Source organism: Lipotes vexillifer, unplaced genomic scaffold (assembly GCF_000442215.2).
Source record: "Lipotes vexillifer unplaced genomic scaffold, Lipotes_vexillifer_v1.1 scaffold518, whole genome shotgun sequence".
Lineage (NCBI taxonomy): Eukaryota > Metazoa > Chordata > Mammalia > Artiodactyla > Lipotidae > Lipotes > Lipotes vexillifer.
In genome coordinates this window covers 2,914,803-2,935,208 of record NW_006780945.1, presented here as the reverse complement: position 1 = coordinate 2,935,208, position 20,406 = coordinate 2,914,803, and the positions used below count along the sequence as shown (strand labels likewise).

General features: G+C 58.2%; 1 protein-coding gene across 1 annotated transcript; it reads right to left on the bottom strand.

Annotated features, from left to right (window-relative positions):
- Nucleotides 1-13,515: 13,515 nt before the first annotated feature.
- On the bottom strand, nucleotides 13,516-14,577 carry CDC42EP4 (CDC42 effector protein 4). Its single transcript, XM_007454390.1, has one exon. The coding sequence runs from the start codon at nucleotides 14,575-14,577 to the stop codon at nucleotides 13,516-13,518; it is 1,062 nt and encodes a 353-aa protein (XP_007454452.1).
- Nucleotides 14,578-20,406: the final 5,829 nt, after the last annotated feature.

Below are 20,406 nucleotides of genomic sequence, written 5' to 3'. Positions count from 1 at the left end.
CTCCCGTTGCGGAGCACAGGCTCCGGACGCGCAGGCTCGGCGGCCGTGGCTCACGGGCCCAGCCGCTCCGCGGCACGTGCGATCTTCCCGGACCGGGGCACGAACCCGTGTGCCCTGCGCGTACTTTTAATGTAAAGACACAGCCACAGGTGAGCTGTGAGGAGAGTTGCACAGCCCAGCCCCGGCGACGCTGCGCTGAGTCTGCTGGATTCGCGCGAGCTGGCGCCTGGGAGCCGGAGCGCCTGGGGGCGGGGCGAGCGGTGCAGAAGGAGGGATCCCCCCCTCGGCCCCCGCATTTCCCTTCAATCAGGCCCCAGCCCACCCCTCCCTCTGGGACTCCTGACGCCCCTCCTGTGGCCTGAGTGACAAGCCAGAGTGAGCTCTTCACGGGAGAGAGGGAAAAGGACCGACATCCAGAGGACTCGGAAACAGCGGGATGAATAGCGCTTTGTCTACCACGCACACGATCCCGTGCTGGGCCGGGGGGTGGGGAGGAGGTGAGACCAACCGGAGGCCGCGGCCTCGCAGCCCGGGCTCCACCCGCCACCCCGGCGCCTCCCACCCCTGAGAAAGTGCTTTGTAAACGAAATCTCTGTGCAAATGTTGTTTTATCATCATTACACCACCCCTGCCCCCAAGGCTGGGGACGTCGGAAAAGGCTTTCCAAGGAGCATCTGCGGGCTCTAACTGGGGCAGGCTTCCCCCTCCCCCTGCTCTGGCCCCCAGCAGGCCTTCCCTGCCGACGGAGCTGAGGTTTCAGAGTTGCTGGGGGGCGATGCCCGCAATCCAAGCGCCCTCCTTCCTGGACGCAGCAGGGCGAGGCGGGCCGCGCCCTGTAGGCCTGTGGCCGGGCCAGCGAGAGGGAGCCTGCTGGCTTTTGTTTCCGCCTGGCTGTGGCTCCCACGCTCGTTCTTGAACCCTGGATCAGAAAAGAAAACGGCCGGAGAGATAGACACCTGGAGCCCAGGCGGGGCTGGGAGGGTCAGGGAAGGGATCCTGGAGTCTCCTGAAGCTGGGAGCTCCGTCCAACTGCACCCCAGGGAGGCAGAGGGGCAGAGGGTCCCTGGGGTAGGCGGCCTTGCTTCTTTGGCCCTTTTCATGTACATTGGTTAGTCTCCAAAACACCTTCATCTGTGGACACAGGCTCATGTCAGGCTCCTTCCCGCCAACCTGGCTACGTGAGACCATGGAGGCCCAGCAAGGCCAAGGGCACGTGGTTGGGAAGGTGATAATGATGCAATTCAAACCCAGGTCTCTTGGTGATTTCCTTCCATAAACATCCCAGAGCCTCTCTGTGCCAGGAACTGGGGACCCCAAAACAAAGGACTGTGTCCTTGCCTTCAGGGATTGTCCAGTCAACCGGGGGAGACTTTCACCAGCACGGTTGTACCATGGCGGGTGTTGGTAGCAGAGGGACAAACGCCAAGAGGCGGGCTCGTTGTGCAGGGGCAGGGCCGGGTGGCGGGGAGGGCTCTCGGAGGAGAGACGGGTGGCGATGGGGGGTTGGGAGGCAGAGTGTTGCGGAGGAGGGGCCAGAGGTGTGAAAGCATATGGGGCCACGAAGCAACATGGCAGGGCGGGGGCCCGGGCAAGGGTTTGGTTCGGGGTCGAAGCGTGGGTTTAGAGACGGGCAGTGTGGTGACAAGACTTGGAGAAGGAAGTAGGCCGCCAAAGCCGGAGAGCCTTTCAGGGCTCGGTTATTATCGGGGAGCCCCTGCGGGGCTAGGAGAGCAGCACACAGCACCCTGAAGACTGGAGTGTGGGGAGACCACTTAGTGATGATAAAAAATAAGAGTTACAGCCCCGGAGACATCAGCAGGGGTGCCTCTCAGCACCTTGGTGGCCCGGAGTTCATCAGGAGGGCGGAGAAGGAAGGAGGGCCCGTGGAGACCTCGCCCTCCATCCACGCCCAACCCGGGCTCCCGTCCCAGAAGGTATGCACAGGGTGTGGCATCCAGCGACTCCCTCCTCCCGCTGCCTCACCGTTCATTTGCCATAGAGTGACAGCGACTTGCGTGCATGTTGTTTTTTGTGTTTTGTTTTTGGCTGCGTTGGGTCTTGGCTGCTGCGCTCGGGCTTTCTCTAGTTGCGGCGAGCGGGCCCCACATGCATGGTTTTTGCTTCCCCAAAACACCTTCTGTAGTGGGTTGGCTTGTCTCCCCCAGGACGATACACCAAGTCCTGATCCCTGGTACCTGTGAACGTGACCTTATTTGGAAACTGGGTCTTTGCAGATGCAGTTAAGGATCTGAAGGTGAGATCATCCTGGAATTCTGGCGAGTCCTGAACCCATGACTGGTGCCCTTATAAGAGAAAAGACAGGGAGATCGGAGACGCTGAGATACAGAAGAGCCCCAGGGGAGAAGCCTCGCAAAGACGGGAGGAGACTGGGGGCGTAGAGCTACCAAGGGACCCCACAGGTGGCCGTCCTCACCAGAAGCCAGGAGAGAGGCACGGGCCACTCCTCCCTCAGAGGCTCCAGAAGGGGGACTTCCCTGGTGGTCCAGTGGCTAAGACGCCACGCTCCCAATGCAGGGGGCCAGGGTTTGATCCCTGGTCAGGGAACTAGATCCCACGTGCCGCAACTGAGAGTCTGCCTGCCGCAGCTGAACATCCCGCACGCGGGCAATGAAGATCCCGCATGCTGCAACTAAGACCCAGCGCAGCCAAATAAATAAGTAAATATTAAAAAGAAAAAAAAACAGGCTCCAGAAGACACCAACCTATGACACCTCAATTTTGAGAGTAGATTTCTGTTGCTTTAAGCCACCACCTTTGTGGCCATTTGTTACAGCGGCCTTAGGAAACGAATACGCCTTCCCACTTGGAAACTGAGTTTCAGAAGTCCTCACCCCTTTCACAGATGAGCAGGTAAAAATGCAGACAAGTTGGGTGACTGCCAAGGTCCCACGGCTAATGAGCATCAGATTCGGATCTGGGTCTCCTACCTCCCAGGCACTTTGATCTCCTCTGTCTCTCTCAGAACCGGGGGAGCTGCCCACCTGACACGCCCCCCTCCACTTACACTCCTACCTCACGGCTGGCTCCCAAGTGGACCATCACCCTCATTGTGCAAAGACACAAAGCGAGCCCCAGGCCAGAGGAACCCTGGCAATGCCTGGAGGAGGGGCCGGCCTGGGAGCAGGGGGCCCGGCTCTGGGGTGTCCCCTCTGGAACCTCCCCATCCGCTCTTCTGTGCCCTGCAGCTGGTCCCGAGCCTTTGTGTTTTCATTTCTCAGTTAATTCATGGCTGCGAAGTGGACGCACAAATCACTGCACAAACAGTGGCGTTAATTTTTAATCACCATCATTACGAGGTTCTCATTTAACTCTGGCTTCAAATTTCCCGAATCATCATCCCCCAGCTCCCTTCCCTTTATAAATGCACAGCTCTGAAAAGCAGTGGGTGCAGGGAGCTCTGGAATTCTCTGGCTGCCTGGAACTGGCCGAGGTCATCCTGCCCGGCCCAGCCATGGATCAGTCCCAGCCCGGTGCTTTTCTGAGCAGAGTGTGGCCACGCCCCCTCCACCCCGGTACCCGTGCATCTGCCTTACTCCCCACTCGGGGCCTGAGTTGGTGGAAAAGGGGCGGGCTGGCATCAGACAGGTCGGGCTTCACATCCTGGTTCTGCCTGTCCCCAGTCTGCCACCCCAGGCCAGTCATTTAATCACCCCTCTGAGCTCCAGATTCTGCATCAGTAAAAGGGGACCCACATGTGACCTCCCCGGGGGGCTGAGGTTAGTGAGAAGTCCACGCGGAAGCCTGACACCAGAGGTACGTGCCGTGAAATGTGAGCCGGTGCTCAAGGCCCCAGGTGTCCGCCCCTGCGTCCATGGGGCCACCCCTTCTCCAAATGTATTATTCCTTCAGGCCTCTGATAAAAGGTGCTGTGAGGGGCAGGGGACCCCACGCTGTCCAGGTGCCGCTGGAAGGGCCGCTCTAAGTCCCGTAGGGACGGGCCTGCCGCCGGAGAGCTGCTGGGAGGGGCTGGAGGTCAGAGGAGCCCCGGGTGACCCACAGCTGCTGCTCGGGCCCAGGAACAATGAGCCAGCGCACCCCGCCCCCTCCACTGCTCTTTGTGCCCGAGATGCCACTTGGTGGGGACAGCTGTTGGTCTGCCAGTAGCCACTTGAAGTGCAGGGCAGGGAGGTCCAGCAGCTGGGATGGTCCTGCTCTGTCTTTGCCCGGGAGCTTGGCCTCTGGGAGTCCGGTGGTTCTAGAAACTCTACTCTGGGAAAGGCATCCCTCTGCCCTAGGGGCGTGGGCCCAGTAACAGGACAAATGGCCCTGCCCACATTTCTCATCAGGGCCTCCTCTGGTCCTCACTCAAGCAACCACTCAAGTTGCTTCTGCCCATTGTACAGATAAAGAAACCAAGTCCCGGAGGGGTGAAGCAACTGCTTAAAGCTCACATAGCCAGTAGATGTCGGAATGGGGACCTAGACTCCCAACCATTGCTCCTAATTACTAGGACTTCACCAGGGGAGTGTCACCATGTACACTGCATTCGCTCTAATTCCCACAAAACCCTAGAAAGAGGAGTTGTTCTTTCTCTTCTACAGTCGAGAAAACCAAGGCTCCGTGGCTCACCCGAGCTTCCCAAAGACCGTCAGCTCGGTCTGCATGACCCCAAAGCCAAGCTCCTTCCAGCTGACCAAGGTGCAGTGCAGGAAAGGGCCCCACCCCTTGCCAGGCCGGTGAGACGACCAAGACCCCTGAGGCCTGAGACTGTGCCCAGGCCTATCGGTGGGCATGTGGATTATATTTCTAGCCAGAGAGTCAAGGAGACGGGACTTTTTGGGCTCGGGGGGTCAGTCTCGGCCCAGGGGTGAGAGAGGGAGAGAGAGAGAGAGGGAGAGAGAGAGAGAGAGAGAGAGAGAGAGAGAGAGAGAGAGAGAGAGAGAGAGAGGGAGAGAGAGAGAGAGGGGGAGATTTTTTAAAATATAAATTTATTTATTTATTTATTTTTGGCTGTGTTGGGTCTTTGTTGCTGCGCGCGGGCTTTCTCTAGTTGCGGCGAGCGGGGGCTACTCTTTGGTGCGGTGCGCGGGCTTCTCATTGCGGTGGCTCCTCTTGTTGTGGAGCACGGGCTCTAGGCGCGCGGGGTTCAGTAGTTGTGGCACGCGGGCTCAGTAGTTTGGCTCACGGGCTCTAGAGCGCAGGCTCAGTAGTTGTGGCGCACTGGCTTAGTTGCTCCGCGGCATGTGGGATCTTCCCAGACCAGGGCTCGAACCCGTGTCCCCTGCGTTGGCAGGCGGATTCTTAACCACTGCGCCACCCGGGAAGTCCCGAGACTGAGATTTGAAGATACTACACTGCTGGCTTTGAAGAGGGAAGGTGGAACCATGAACCAAGGAATGCAGGCGCCTCCAGAAACTGGAAGAAGCAAGGAAACAAATTCTCCCCTAGAAGCTGCAGAAGGAAAGCACACCTGCCAACACCTTGATTCTAGCTCGGTGAAGGCCCTTTCTGACCTCCAGAATTATAAGACAATACGTTTGTGTTGTCTCAAGCTACTAAATTTGTAGTAATTTGGTACAGTAACAATAAGGAAATGAAGACAGAGGGGAAAGTCACTGATAAACAGGCAGTTGAATCCTACAATGTGGGACACAGGGGCATTTGCAGAGCTACTACAAGACCACTTAGCTCTCACCTGGATGGCAAGGACAGGTTTCTGGGAGGATGAGAAACACAGCTGTGACAGGTAGAGCGTTGTCAAGGTGCTAAAGGACAATGTTCCCAGCAGCAGCAGTGCATTTGGGAAACTGCTTCTGGTTCTGCAGGGCTGAATCTGGCAGGTCGGCTGTTGAAAGAGGTTCAAGGAGCTGGGGGCTTGGGAAGGGCCTTGACTCTGAGGCCTTGGGAGTCACAGAAGGAGCTGGCCTTGCAGCACTGGGTCTGCTCAGGGTAGAAAGTCAAGATAAACCATAATTATGAGCAAAGTTCCAATATCTATTCCTGCGCCCCGGTGAATGGTCCTGTGTACCTCCTGGGGTGAATGAGCCCCCCTCACCCTCACTTGGAGGAGGGAGAGGAAGCTTTTTCTAGAACACAGGCCGCCAGCTGGTTGCCGACACCGTGATGGATTAGTCTCCCTGCCCCGGCCTGGTGCACTCACTGCGATGGATTGGGGTCAAGGTCACAGGTTTGACCTGCCTTTGGGTCAATGGAGTTGGGAAGAAAAAGTCCATTTTCATCACGAAAGACTGCCCTCTGGTCTGTTCTCTCTAAATGATTCTTGGGTCACAAGGCACACAGACAGGGTACAGATGGAAAAACCCTCCAGGGCCTGACTGTTGATAGGGAGTCAATGGTGCCCACGCTGTGTACAAAGCCCAGGGGGTGTGGGTGGCAGGAGCGGGCAAGCAGAGGGCAACCCCTCCCCGCTCCCAGCCTGGACAAACCACCCTGACCCCTGCGTGGGGGGCGGGGGATATGGCAGGGCCCTGGGGGGAGAAGCTCGCCCACCCGGACCTTCCCTCCTGTTGGGCGTTCATCAAATCCATCCAGCTGCCCTTGCTCTCGCTCCTTGGCTTGGCTTTGAATTCCGTCTCTGGCCCACGACTCCCCATCTAGATGAACAGTTCCAAGCACATGGGGACTCACCCACTATCTCAGTCAGCTCGGGATCCATGGACGGGGCATAAACAGCAAATATTTAGTTCTCTCAGTTTGGAAGGCTGGAAGTCCAAGATGCAGGTACCAGCATGGCTGGCTTTTGGTGCAGGCTCTCTTCCTGGCTTGCAGAGGGCTGCCTTCTCACTGTGTCCTCACATGGCAGATAGAGAACGCGTTCTGGTCTCTCTTCCTTTTCTTATAAAGACACTAATTTATCATGGGGGCCCCACCCTCATGACCTCATCTAAACTTAATCACCTCCCCAAGGCCCCGCCTCCTAATACCATCACACTGTGGGACCACCTTCTCAACACACTCCTCACTCTGACCCCAGGATGAGAAATTAGAAAGCCACCTCCGTGTGGCTGCTTCTCAAATAATACCCACATAGTAACACACGGGTTCGAGCCCTGGTCCGGGAAGATCCCACATGCCACGGAGCAACTAAGCCTGTGCGCCACAACTAAGCTCTAGCCTGTGCTCTAAAGCCTGCGAGCCACGACTACTGAGCCCATGCACCACAACTACTGAAGCCTGCGCACCTAGAGCCCGTGCTCCACAACAAGAGAAGCCACCGCAACGAGGAGCCCATACACCTCAACGGAGAGAAGCCCCCGCTCGCCGCAACTAGAGAAAGCCCGCGTGCCGCAACTAGACAAAGCCCGCGTGCAGCAACGAAGGCCCAACGCAGACATAAATAAATAAATAAATAAATTGCATCTCTTGGATGAATGATTGGATGGCTTGGGTCTGACCCTCCATAGAGTTGGTTTTATTGATCTGCACCCTGGCATCAAGTCTTTGATTTACCCTGAGCGGAAATGCAGCTCGATGGGGTTTGCGTGACCTTATCTGTTATGAGACTGTTTTGAAGACACTGACTGGGACCCCATCCCTGTCCCCTTCAGAGATCTCACAGGGATCCCTCTCAGACCTCAGTGTCAGAAAAAGCTTCTTCTGGGATTGTTCCAACCTCATAGACTTCGTGAGTCTTGTAATGGGTGGATTTCCCTTTTTGCTTTGACTGATAGGAAGCTCAGAGACCAATTTTCAGTCCACTTTGAGCACATTTCTGTGTACCACACTCTTGGTTCATTGTACTGTTTGTTCAAGGCTTGTTTTCTCTCTGATCTATTTTTTGCCCTACTGTATTTTAAGTATCTTTGTAAGCTGCCTCCAATCCTTTTTGGAACAAAGCAGGGTAAAAACAAAACAAAACAAAACGAAATTCAGCAGAGCCCTGTGGCCTTGGCGGGCATTTTTTTTTTTTTTTTTTTTTTAAGATAGATTTTATTTTATTTATTTATTTTTGGCTGCGTTGGGTCTTCGTTGCTGTGCGCGGGCTTTCTCTAGTTGCGGCGAGCGGGAGCTACTCTTCGTTGCGGTGCGCGGGCTTCTTATAACGGTGGCTTCTCTTGCTGCGGAGCTCGGGCTCCAGGCGCGCGGGCTTCAGTAGCTGTGGCACGCGGGCCCAGCAGTTGTGGCCCGCAGGCTTAGCTGTTCCGCAGCATGTGGGATCTTCCCAGGCCAGGGCTCGAACCCGTGTCCCCTGCATTGGCAGGCAAATTCTTAACCACTGCGCCACCAGGGAAGCCCTTGGTGGGCCTTTTTTTAACAGAGCAAGTTCATTTCAGGGTTGGAGTCCCGCCGGGAAGGCGGCTCTCCCTGGCTCCTCCTGCCCCTCCTGGGAGTCTCCGTCTAGAAGAACAGAAGCTCCATGCGTAAGAGCAACCGGCTTCAGAGGCAAAGCCTCCAGCCTCCATCTGCCTGCAGATACCTTTCCTCCCCCAAAGCGTTCTTCCCAGTCTCCCATCTGGCTGTTGGCAGGAAGCCACAGGGCCTTGAGAAGCCTGCAAAGGGAAAGTAGAGAGACAAGCTCTCCCGCTTTTATTCCTAACTTTGCTTTCCTGCATCTTTTTTTTTAAAAATTCTTCCTTTTTTTGTGGATGTAGAGTTGATTTACAGTGTTGTGCCAGCCTCTGCTGTCCAGCAAAGTGACTCAGTTATACACATAGATGCGTTCTTTTTTTAATTATGGTTTCCATTATGGTTTATCCCAGGAGACTGGATATAGTTCCCCGTGCTACAGAGTAGGACCTTGTTGTTTATCCATGCTTTCCTGCATCTTAACTCAGGGTCTTCGGGGTCCAGGGATACTTTGCATGCAGGTTATCGCTGCGCCAGGAAGGGTCCCCGCCCGAGTGTGGAGTCCAGGCATTTGGGAGGCTGCTGTGTGAAGGCCGAGGTAAGCCAGGGAAGGGTGGGGGTACCACACACATACCTGAAATAGCCAACCCTGCGCCCTCCGCCACCCCGACAAGGACCGCACTCCCAGCTCTGCCCCACGCAGTCTACTGGCTCAGCTTTTCCCTCGTCTGTCACGCCACAGAGCCAACCCAGCCCCGTCCATCTCACAGCCTCCGCTCTGCTCCACTCACCAGACTTCAGCCAGTGCCGCCTTCTCCAGCCTCTGTCTTCCCAACTGTAAAATGGGTGGAGGCTGGTGGTGAACCAGATCCTAAAACGTGAAGATCCTAAGAACCCCCTTCCCGCAGGTGTCCCGAACCCCTCTATTCCTTTCCTATCCCTTGTGTCCACTTTCTTCTGAGAACATGGTGCAACCCTGGTGAAGAGGAGGGGGTGGCTGGGGTGTGGGAATGGAGTCGAAGGGGAGCCCTATGGGACCAGCCTGGACCCCAGCAGGAGCACGGCCCTGAGGCTGTGGACAGAGACAGAGGCCAGCCCTGAGTGACCCTGGGAATGGCAGGGGCTGCTCTGCTCAGCACACTTGGCACTACCTGCGGGGCCCTTTGGATGATGCAAAGCAGCAGTAGCTGCTGAAAGGGTCCTGGAGCTGCCAGCGCCTCACCTGGCGGGGAGCACAGGCCCCTTTCTCTTGGGCACACCCCTACCAGCGGGGCTGTCAGCTCGGCCTCTCTCTGCGCTGCTCTGCCCAGCAGGTCACTGGCGCTGCCTGGTCATTCCGGGCTCCAAAGTGGACATCACCAGATTGGGACAATGATTGCAAGGAAGGGCTTTGGAGCCCGCGCGTGGGTCCGTATCCACCTCCTCCACTTGCTAGCCCGGTGGGCCAGTGGCAGTCCTAGAACACACAGCCCTTATCATGTGAACAGTGCAGAACAGCGTGTACCCAACAAATAAGAGCAGAACCCCTTGAGGAGCTGGGGAGGCAGAGGGGAGACACCCCAGTGATGGCTGGACCAGGGAGGGACTCATCCCAGAGCATCTTTGGGCCATGACTGCAGCCCTGCCTGAAGCAGAAGGTTTTGGGGTCCCATCACATTTTTGGAAGTATGAGCTGCGATCTGAATTAAAATTACTGAATGATTTTACCCAGAAAGAGTTCCCAGCTCTTGCTTTTGGAGTTGTCAGAGGTAGAAGGGGCCCTACAGAACATCTAGGCTTCTCCGGCAAAACCCAGAGACAAAGGGGAGGGAGAAAGGATCCGCCCCCAACCAGGGAAGATCTTGTTCAGTCTGTTTGTGTACCTCATGACAAACAGAACTTCTGGCAAAAAGCTGAAGACGACGGAGCTAGTGCCTAACCGTAAAGATGGAGAAACTGAAGCCGCCCAGAGAGGGAAAATAACTGGCCCAAGTCCACACAGCAAACCAAGGTTAGAGTTGGTGGCTAGGCTCGTCCTGCCTGGTTATCCCATGCTTGTCTGGTGCGCCCATTGAGCCCCCAGTCAGAAAGCATGCTCCCAAAGTGTGGGTCCAGCCGGCCCCTGGGTCTCCCTAAACAGCTAGCGCTTTCCCATCAAGTCAAAAAGCAGGTCTGCAGCCTGGGGGAGGCTGGCTGCTCCCAGACCCTCAAGGATCTGGGTGAGTGGATGTGGGTGGAATGGGGGGTGGGCGGTACACTATGTCTGGGAGGCAGAGCTCCCACCCAGGTACCACCCCCCTGAGCCTTGCTGAACAGTGCATTTCTCTCTCCATTCCCCCCAGAGCTGGGGGACCCCATCACTCCCGCTGGGCTTGGGTGTGTGCCCATCCCCGCTCCCTCCCCCGGGGCCACCACCCCACCTACTCATAACTCTTGTCTTAGCCACATCCCTCATTACCTCTAATGAGCCAACCTAGGGACAGAGGGACCCGGGCAACATTTTAATTATGCTTCTAATTGCTTCCTAGGAGGAGGCTGAGTACCTGCCCAAATTTCTCCCGGACGGACCCACCCAGGCTGACGTTCTCTCCTTAGAGACACGCCCACGTCAGAGGGGAAGGGGTGAAGGAGGAGCTGGACCAGGGGCTGGAGGGGTTCCCGGGTCCCACTCAGGGCTGACACACCCCCTCCTCACTTCCCCAAGTAAAGAAGCTTTTGGGATGCCTGTGAGTGTGGAAAGGGTTTCGAATCGGTAACGTTCTGACTCTGCCACTCGGTGACTTTGGAGAAGGTGGCCATGTGGCCTCTGGAGCACCTCTCTGCTAGAAGATGGGGACACCAGAGTCTACCTACCGGGGCCACGAGGCTGAACGGAGACCACACCCCCGGTAAGTGGAGGGGAAGGAGGGCGGCACCTTTCCCGGCTGCAGCCCCAGCCCCACGCAGGTCCGGTACCTCCCTCGGTTTAATAACAACTTGGGGGACTTCTCTGGTGGTGAAGTGGATAGGACTCCGCGCTCCCAATGCAGGGGGCTCGAGTTCGATCCCTGGTCAGGGAACTAGATCCCACATGCATGCCACCAACTAAGGCGGCTGCGTGCCCCAACTAAGAAGCTGGCGAACCGCAACTAAAGGAGCCCTGGAACCGCAACTGAGGAGCCTGCCTGCCACAACTAAGGAGCCCACGTGCTGCAACTAAGGAGCCGGTGAGCCGAAACTAAGGAGCCCGCCTGTCGCAACTAAGACCTGGTGCAACCAAATAAATAAATAAATAGTAACTTTAAAAAAAAAACTTGGCAAACACCACGGCAGTGACGGTGTCTGCATGCAGCCCAGCCCTGTAAGAACAGCACGATGCCCATTTAACAGATGGGGAGGATGAGGCACAAAGTGGCTGCGTGACTAACTGCCCGAGGGCCCCCAGTGGTAAGTGGCAGTCGGGACACCAAATCCCAGAGCCCACAAGGGCCTGCCCAGGCTGATGGGCACATGAGGCGTTGTCCTTCCAGAAGCTGGAGAGCAGTGCAGGAGGGGCGGGCCCCAAAGAGACAGAGAGAGAAGCCACCTCAGGCCCCCGAGTGCCGTCGGGGCTCGGGCAGCCCCAGCACCCTGAATCCGCACCCTCACCCCTATCCACCCCTCCCCCACAAAAAGCAGAGACAGACACCAGGCATGCTGTAAGGCCTTTTATTTTAATGTTTCCTTGCTGTTTTAACATTTTCACGGAAAAAAAAAACACCACGGTTTAGAATCTGGAACTGACCGCTGTCTAGATGGGTTTCAAGGGCAGCAGCTGGCAGGGGCTGCACGGCTGGAAACCAGTGGGCACCCAATTCAAGAACTAAGGTAGTGTCTGAGTCCGGATCTGGCAAAACTCAGGAGGCTAGGGCAGCCACACCCGCCGCCAGCCCTGGCTGGACCCCGTGGCAGTTCTGTCCGTCCCCCTCCCTCCACTGGCTATGAGGCGACAGGAGAAGGTGAAGTCAGCCTGTTGCCAGGACAGAAAAATCATCATCCGTGAATCCTGGGGGCTCGCACCCAACCTCCACTCAATCCCCTTGGGTGGGGTTCTAAGGGCGCAGAGTGAAATCTGAATTTCAGAAAGACAACAACTAATTTTTTAGCATGGGTGTATTACAAATATGGCGTGGGGCATACTTACACTAAAAAATTATCCTCTGCACGCCTGAAACTCTAATTCAACTCAGCATTCAGGTTTTTGTTTTGTTTTGTTGCTAAATCTGGCAACCCTATACCCTCAGGACCACTGACTCAGAAGTGGGGAAGGGGGCTCTGCTGGCAGAGGCCTGAGAAAGGAAAGGGACATAGTCAGTCCGGGGGTTGAACAACCCACAGTCAAAAGAGGTCTTATCCCCCCATAGGAATGACATTTTTTAATAATCATTTTCCAGAAATTTTCTACACTGGCTGCCTGTTGTTGTTAATAGCTATGGGGGAGGGGGCCGAGGACAGACACGCACAGTCCTCCACCCCATACAGTTCTAAATAAAGTTTGGAAGCACTTAGTATAAAGGTTTTCTAAAAGGATTCATTTTCCTTCTGGTGGCAGGCCTACAAACACCGTTCCTGGTATCGTTCTAAAAAGACTTAAACACAACAAGAACAAACAAACCCAGAGGGACTGAGCAAGGCCTGCAGCCTGTCCTAGTGTCATCCTGCAAGGGCCCCCTCTTGAAAATTCAAGATGCCCCGGGGCCTTCCTTCCGTTCTGCATCCTGTTCTCACCCCACGGAAGGGGTCGCGTTGAGGGTACACATTCGGTCCGCCTTTCCTCCGAGGGGCTCCCCGTGCAGGAGCTGGGGATGGAGGGAGGGAGGGAGGGGCCAGGACTTGTGACCTGTCACGGGTGTTTTATTCCGGCGGCCACCGCCGGGCACAACAGAAACACCAGGAGTAAAGAGGCAGGTCAAGTGTCCTTAGCCCTGGCGCCCCTGGCTGCCCTGTTATCGCTGCACGTGGCAGAGACTCAGGTTGACAGCGGACATCCACTGGAGGCCGGGAGAGGAAAGCCGAGTCCTGCTGCGAAAACACAGCCCCGTCCTACAAGCTCAGGCAGGGCAGGGTGTGCAAAGCAGCCAGGCACCCGAGCCAGCTCCAAGTCCTCCGAGGGCCCCCAGGCTCGGCCAGCGCCCCTTATCCATGAGGTCCAGGGTCTGTCTGGGGCCCGCAGCCAAGCTCCTGGCTGACCTTGCAGGGCTGGGGGCACAGGGAGCAGACAAAGCCAAGAGCCCCCACCTCCGGCCGGCCTCACACTCGGATCTCGTCGTCCTCCTCCTCGTCCATGAAGGAGAACTCGGGGTCCGGCTGCGTCGGCAGCGCGGCCCGGGCCCGGCCCGGCCCCCGGAAGGCGGGGCTGCGCTCCTCCAGGACCCCCGAGGCGCAGCTCGACAGGGAGCTGCTGTCCCGCGTGGTGTGGCTGCTGCCCCCGCTGCGGGCCGAGCCGGGGCTGGGGGCCCCCGCGGCCCAGCCCTCCTCCGGCAGCGCGCGCGAGGGCAGCGCGGGTAGGTCCGGGCCCCCCGCTCCTTCCGGCCTTGCCGGGGGAAGGGCTGCCGCCGGCGGCGGAGGCGGGGCAGCCTGGGTGGGGCCGCCTGCTGGGTCCTCGTCACCATGGCAACCGGCCTCCCCCTCCTCCTCCGGTTCCCACTCCCCCTTGTCCATGATGCTGAGGACGTCGCCCAGCATGGAGGGCCCCAGGTCGATGTGGAAGGACATGATGGACTCGGCGTGCTTCAGCCCAAAGCTGGCCTTGGGCACCACGGGCAGATCCGCCAGGTCCCCGAAGGCCTGCTCGTCGAGGAGGGGGTCTGGGGAGTGGGGGGCGGAGGCCCCATTCCGCCGAGGCCCCGCCTCCTCCGGGCCGCCCTCCCCCGTGGCCTTCCTCACGGGGCTGGAGGACAGGCTCTTGGGCAGCTTGCTGGAGCCCTTCTCGGCGGCCTCCTTCTCGTTCAGCTGAGGCAGGGACATGGCGTTCTTGACGAAGAGGGCCGAGTCCCGCAGGGGGCCCAGCACGTCCCTGTGATCCCGGTCGCCCCTGCTCACTGACTGCGACCGCTTGCTGCCCCGGAACTTCCGGGACAGGAGGCCGCGCTTGGAGGAGGCGGCGGCCTGCTCGTCCACGGACTCACTGTCCAGCTCCCCAGCCTTGCTGTTGAGGAAGGAGGTGTCCCCAAAGGCGTCCCCCGCCCGGCCCACGTGCATGGTGTGGCGGAAGTCGCCCAGCGGGGCACTGATCATCTCGGCCGTGAGGTCCACTCGGGAGCGGCGCTTGGAGTGCACGGAGCTGGACACCAGCTGCTTGAGGATCGGCATCTTGCCGGGGGCGGGGGGAGGGGAGGAGGGGGTCCCCTCCAGAGACAGCAGGCGGATCTGAGGTCAGATCTGAAGTCCGGCGGGCGGAGGGGGCGATAAGTAGGAGATCATAGGGCTGCAAGAAGAGAACAGCAGGGAAAGGGTTAACCCAGCTGTCCGCTCAGCACAAAAGCCCATCTGCCCAGGGGTGGTTGTTATTTAAACCTCCGCTCACCTCTTTGGAGCTCAAGTAGCCACAGGCACGCTCTCCCTGAGACTTGAGCGAGAGAGCCCTCTTCTAAAGGACAATGCCTCCCGCACCCCGCAACCAGGATGCCCCTAGAGGCGGAGGTACCCAGGCAACTCCAGGCAGCCGACCCGGGAGAGACGTGACTCCAGTGAACAGCCAGTCCGGAGACACGCTGTAAGTTAGTTCTCCCTGCTGCCTGACCTCAGCCCCTGTGGAGTCAGTGGACACCTCATTCTGAGTCACGGTCCTTAGAGGAGGGAGAGGACGGCAAGGCCCCAGGGAGGCGCTGCCTGGCACCTCCACAGACGTGAGCGGCGGCTCAGTCTCTGAATCAGAATCGGGTGGAGCTGCCGGGACCCACAGGACCAGCTCCCCAGCCCTCCGGCCCGTGGTGGGTGTCCCGACAGGTGAGGATCCTGCCTGCGACGTCTCCACAGTGGAGCCCCGAGCTCTTTGTCGAGGATCCACCCTCCGCCTCTCAGAGACCAAGACTGGGAAACTCCCAGTGTCTTTAATCACTAGGGGTGCAGGGAGGCGGAGACTAAACCCTAGATGGCCGAGGCGCCCTGGGAATGCAGACCCCCAGGTGATTAACCTGGGCCAAAGAGCGTCAGCAGGGAGGCCAGGAGAGCCTCTGAAATCCCGTGCAGCTCCTGGCAAGGGCCAAGTTGGAGTCCAGTGTTGAAGCCAGACCAGCCCCCAGTGCTAAACCCAGCAGCGCAGGGCTGAGCAGAGTGGGGTCATGTGGGCGCAGGGACTTAACCAAGGCTGGCGGGTGAGGGGGTGGTCCTGGGCCACCAGTTCTGCTAACAGCACAGCTCTCATCGGCTCCCACATTCCAGGCCCATCCTCCCCGTTGCCAAGAGCAACCCAGGATGTCCCACCGGGTTTCTTCCTCACCGCCCCCCCCATGCTGCCCTAAGCTAGGCCACCACATCCCAGTTGGCCCTGCTTCCCCTTCCCCCATCCTTCACTTCACCTTTCGGCTAAATCAAAACCCAACCAGCACTCCCCAGTGCAGACCCCCCCGGTCCGACACCCGGTCCCCGCCTCACTCCTCGCTGCTCCCCTATCCCTGAGGTCCGCCCTGGCCCTGAGCTTCCGTCTCCCGGACTCCAGGGCTGGACACGCACGGCTCCCTGCTAGAATACCTGTCACCTGGCTCACCCAACGTCTTCCAGGGCTCAGCTGAGCTGTCACTTCTTCCAGTAAAGCTGCTTTAGCTCGGGTGAGACCTCCCGACCACCTCCTGCCTGACCCCCAGCACTGTGGACGTCCTTGCTCCCAGCAGGCACTGGCTCTGTCATTCTACCACTGCCGGCTCGGCTTGACTGTCATCTTCCCACTCAACTGTGAGCTTCCGGAGGGCTCCAAAGGGGCCTGTCACCACTGAATCCCATCCGGCAGTGCATGGCACAGTCGATCCTCAAACACCTGTTGAAAGGCCAACACCTCCCTCCCACCCCCCACCTCCACCCCAGCCCCCTGGTTGCTCCCTTTCTGCCTTCCTGAGCCCAAGGACAAGGTCACTTCAGCCTACGGCCCCGGCTCCAGGGCTCCCAGCCTGACCTCTCTGTGCCCTCTAACCCCCTCCCCATGCTCTCGTTCTTTGTTCCTTGCCCCGCTGCTGATGCCCAGCCAGATGGTCCCCCCCCCAACCCCCAGGCAGTCATAGCGCTTGTCGCTCCAGGGCAGGGGAGGGTGGTGAGACACCGGGGCTCACCTGCCACACAGGTGAGCCCGGCTGGGCGGACTCAGGTGAGGACTCCTGAAAGGCCTTGAGATGACCCACTACAGTCGGTCAGCTCCCCCTCCTCTCTCTCCTCCTTCCCCCCAGACCCTCAGGAAAGTTCGCTTCCCCTACCTCTGAGCCGGCCCCTCGCTCCTGCCCATGCCCTGGGATCTAACGTCTAAACAATTAAGACACGGAACAGCTAGACCAGGTTTTGGCACACGTTTTCCATAAAGGTCCAGGCAGCAAAGGTTCTCAGCTTCATGACTGACACGGTCTTGGTCCCAGCTGCTCAGCTCCACCTTCGCAGTGGCAGGAAAGCAGCAGTAGACCGTATGTAAACAAATGGGCATGGCTGTGTCCCAATAAAACTTTATATATAAAAACAAGTGGTGGGCCAGATTTGGGCCATAGTTTGCTGACGCCTAAACTAGACACGTGAAAAGTACTGGCCTTAGGGTCATCCCCTCCACATCGCTCCAGGAGAGAGTCACCATATGTGACCCTCTGGGCCAGCCATGGGCTCTCGGGCCAACGCTGGGGAAAACTCTCTTTGGCTAAACAAGAGGAGAGGATGGAGTGAGTCGGCCTCAGACGTGTTCGGCACCGAAGAAAATCAAACCAGGTCCCTAAGGCACTCTTGGTACTGGAGGATCCCTCGGGCTTCTGCTGCCACCAGGGCAGTGAAGCAAGAAGAGAAAGGGTCCACATCTTCAACCTGCCTGCGGCTCAGCTCCTGGCTCTGGTCACAGAATCCTGTGTTCTTCGGCTCTTCCATTTTTCAGATGAGAAAACAAGTTCACTGAAGCAAAGTGACTTATCCAGATGTATGTGCCTAAGAGCAGAGCTGGGCTGGAAGCCGGTCTCCTGGTCCAGTACTCTCTCTGCTCCATGCCAGGCCTTTGGTGGGTAGCATCTCCGGTCAGTTACCCTCCCCACTTCTGGCTGGAAGAGTCCAGGGAAAGGAGAAGCCTGGCCGCTGCCTCAAGAAGATTCCTCTGTTACCCTGGAGCAGATTCTGACACTGCTGACACCTTTAGCCAGAGAATTCTCTGTTATGGGAGCCGTCCTGCACATTGTCAGATGTTCGGTTGCATCCCTGGTGTCTACCTACCAGATGCCAGTAGCATCCCTCCCCTGCTTGTGACAACCAAAATGTCTCCAGACATGCCAAGTGTCCCCTGGGGGGGCAACCCTGCCCTGGAGTGAGCGCGCACATGTGAAAATAAAACACATACTAATCACCAGGTGAACAGAAAAACAAACAAATTTAAAAAAAGAAAAGAAAGAAAGAAAAATGAAAAAAAGAAAGAAAAAAAAAGAGAGGGAGGGAGGGAAGGAGGGAAGGGAGGGAACGTAAAGGATCAGGACTGCGGGATCAGTGACATGAAGCTCCAGAGCTGCGTAAGGGTTTCAAAGTAACGGCAGGAATCCCCAGAGCCAGTAAGCGTCAGGCGCTGCGGTTTCCCTGATCTTAAGTGCTTATTAAAAAGAACAGAAAGGGAAACCACAGGCCCAGCTGCCCAGGGCTTGGCAGAGATGGTGCAGACCCCTGTGGCCACTGGCAGGGACCAGGCATCCTGGCCATCGCGGCTACAGGACAGAAGGGCCCCCATCCCTGGCACGTCCTCGAGGGTAGAGCTCGAGATCAGGATAAGAGGGGCTGGCTGGCAGCGAGGTGCCTAGGCCCCCGCACAGCCCCACAGCCCAGGAAGGTAGAGCAGGTCCGGCCAGTGCTTATCTGCCGTCTGTGGTCTCGCTCCCTGGGGGTGTGGGAACGAGGCTTTGTGGCTTGTGAAAAACCAAACCATCTTCAGTATACAGCATGAAAATGTCCCAAGTCCTGAGAGCCGGGGCCCAGATGGAGTCCCCCACTGGTCCCCCAGCCCAGCAAGGAGGGGCTGCAGCAGCCCTGGGGCCCTACAGCTAGCTAGAGCTCAGGCTGGACAGGCCGGGCTTCAGGGCTGGCAAGAGCTCACTCACCAGGTTGTTTTAAATCCTTGGTTTCATGGTACCCTCATGACACTGTCAACCTAAGCTTTGAACAGAGAGCAGTTTGGGGGTGAGGAGGTGGAACTCTGAGAACAAGTACGGGCAGGTGCCCTGGGCCAGTCCTGGGGGCAGTTTGGGGGGGCCTGAGCACCCACCCGGAAAGGAACTGTGCACAGAGAGCCGCGGCTTCGGGAGGGGGCGCGGCTAAGCCCTGTGACCCAGCTCTGGGGACGTGGCTAAAACAGGCCGCCAGATGACAGGCAGCCGCTCCCCACAGCCCGCCCTGCGGGGGACTCCCCGACCCTGCCACCCCGGAAGCCACATCCCCCTTTCCTGGCACAGCAAGGGAAAACAGAGCAGCAACTCGCATCTCTCCAGCCTCTGCTGGAATCAGATTCCGCTACCCTTGGTCCACTGACTACAGGACATTCCTGCAAGCCAGGGGTGACTAGCCCGCCCTGCAAGGCCAGGCCCCCGGCTGCACTGACACCAAGCACACCCTCAGCTCAGCTCAGCTCAGCTCAGCTCCCGGGACGGGAGAGGACAGCCCTGGCCTGGACCCTCCCTCGTCCTCCCCGGCGGGCCGTCCAGAGAGCACTGCCCTCCCACCTCAGCCCAGCAGCTCCCAGACAGACCCGAGCTCTCCCGGGGAAGCCAGGCAGGGCCCCCGCCATGCAGCTGACCTGGAGGCTCACCCTGGCACACAGAGCACACATGCCTGAATGCCCACTGCCACGGCCACCGGGCAGCCAGCCCCGCCATCACTATGCCCCCTTCTCACCACCCATCCCGTTCGATTCCAGCCCCCAGCAACGCGGCATTTGACACGATGACTTCGGTCGTGGCTTGGACTGGAAACAAGTGGCTTCGTTCCCTTATTCATTCATTCATTCACTCACTCACTCACTCACTCACTGACTTACTGCACACCCACCAATTTCCCCATAACTCCTCTGGGCCCTGGAGACAGAGCAGTGAAAATAACGAGGCGGATGAGCCCAGACTTCCTGGGCACACTTGTGGTGTGAGTGTGGGTGGGTGGGCGACGGGGCTGTAAACAAGCGAATAAAACAGTATCTCGTAGTCGTCAGGGTCAAGGGGGTAACAAGGGAGGGCGAGCGCGGGAGTTATGGGCTGTGGGAGGCCCCTCTGAGAACCGAGTGCTGAGAAGGAACCAGGCATGCCAAGAACATGCCGGCAGTGGGGACAGCATGTGCAAAGGCCCTGAGGGGGGAACAAGCTTGTGTTTGGGGAACGGAATGAAAACCCAGGGGCCAGGTCACACAGGGCCCTCACAGGAAGCCCAGGCCGGAGTCTGGATGGTGTTCTAGGTACCAAAGGAAACCTCCCTAAGCAGGAAGCCATCCCATCTGTGTGTTTGGAGGTTCCCATGGCAGTGGCTGGGTTGGAGGCACGGAGGAGGGGAAGCAGAAATTCAGGGCAGAGGATGGGGACCAGGACGAGGGTGTGGTTAAGGAGATGGACAGAGTGGGGCACATCCGGGGCAGGTCTTGGAGCTGGAGACACCAGGGGCCGAGGGCCCGGATAGGGGAGGGGAGGGGGGGGCGGACGGACTCAAAGGGGAGCTCGAGCCCAGGAGCCCTCCGCCGGGGGTGCGTCTCAGCCGGCAGGCCAGGGACCTTCCCCTCGGGATGCAACCAACTTTCTGCCACCAGGAAGAACTTGACTTCGCCAAAACGGGGGAAGCATTCTGCTACACAGCATCTGTCAGCTGGAACAACAGGCTGCAGGGGATTGTGCAAGAAACGCAGCGCGACGTGGGCCACGATGCCCTGTAAGAGGTTAGGGGCTCTGGCTTCTGTCGCCAGAGAAAGATGCAGCACTTTCTGGAATGCTCCCCAGCCCTATCCTGTGA

Bases quoted from the DNA above. Each gene is read 5' to 3' on its own strand.
- CDC42EP4 (XM_007454390.1), bottom strand. From the start codon at position 14,577: ATGCCGATCCTCAAGCAGCTGGTGTCCAGCTCCGTGCACTCCAAGCGC.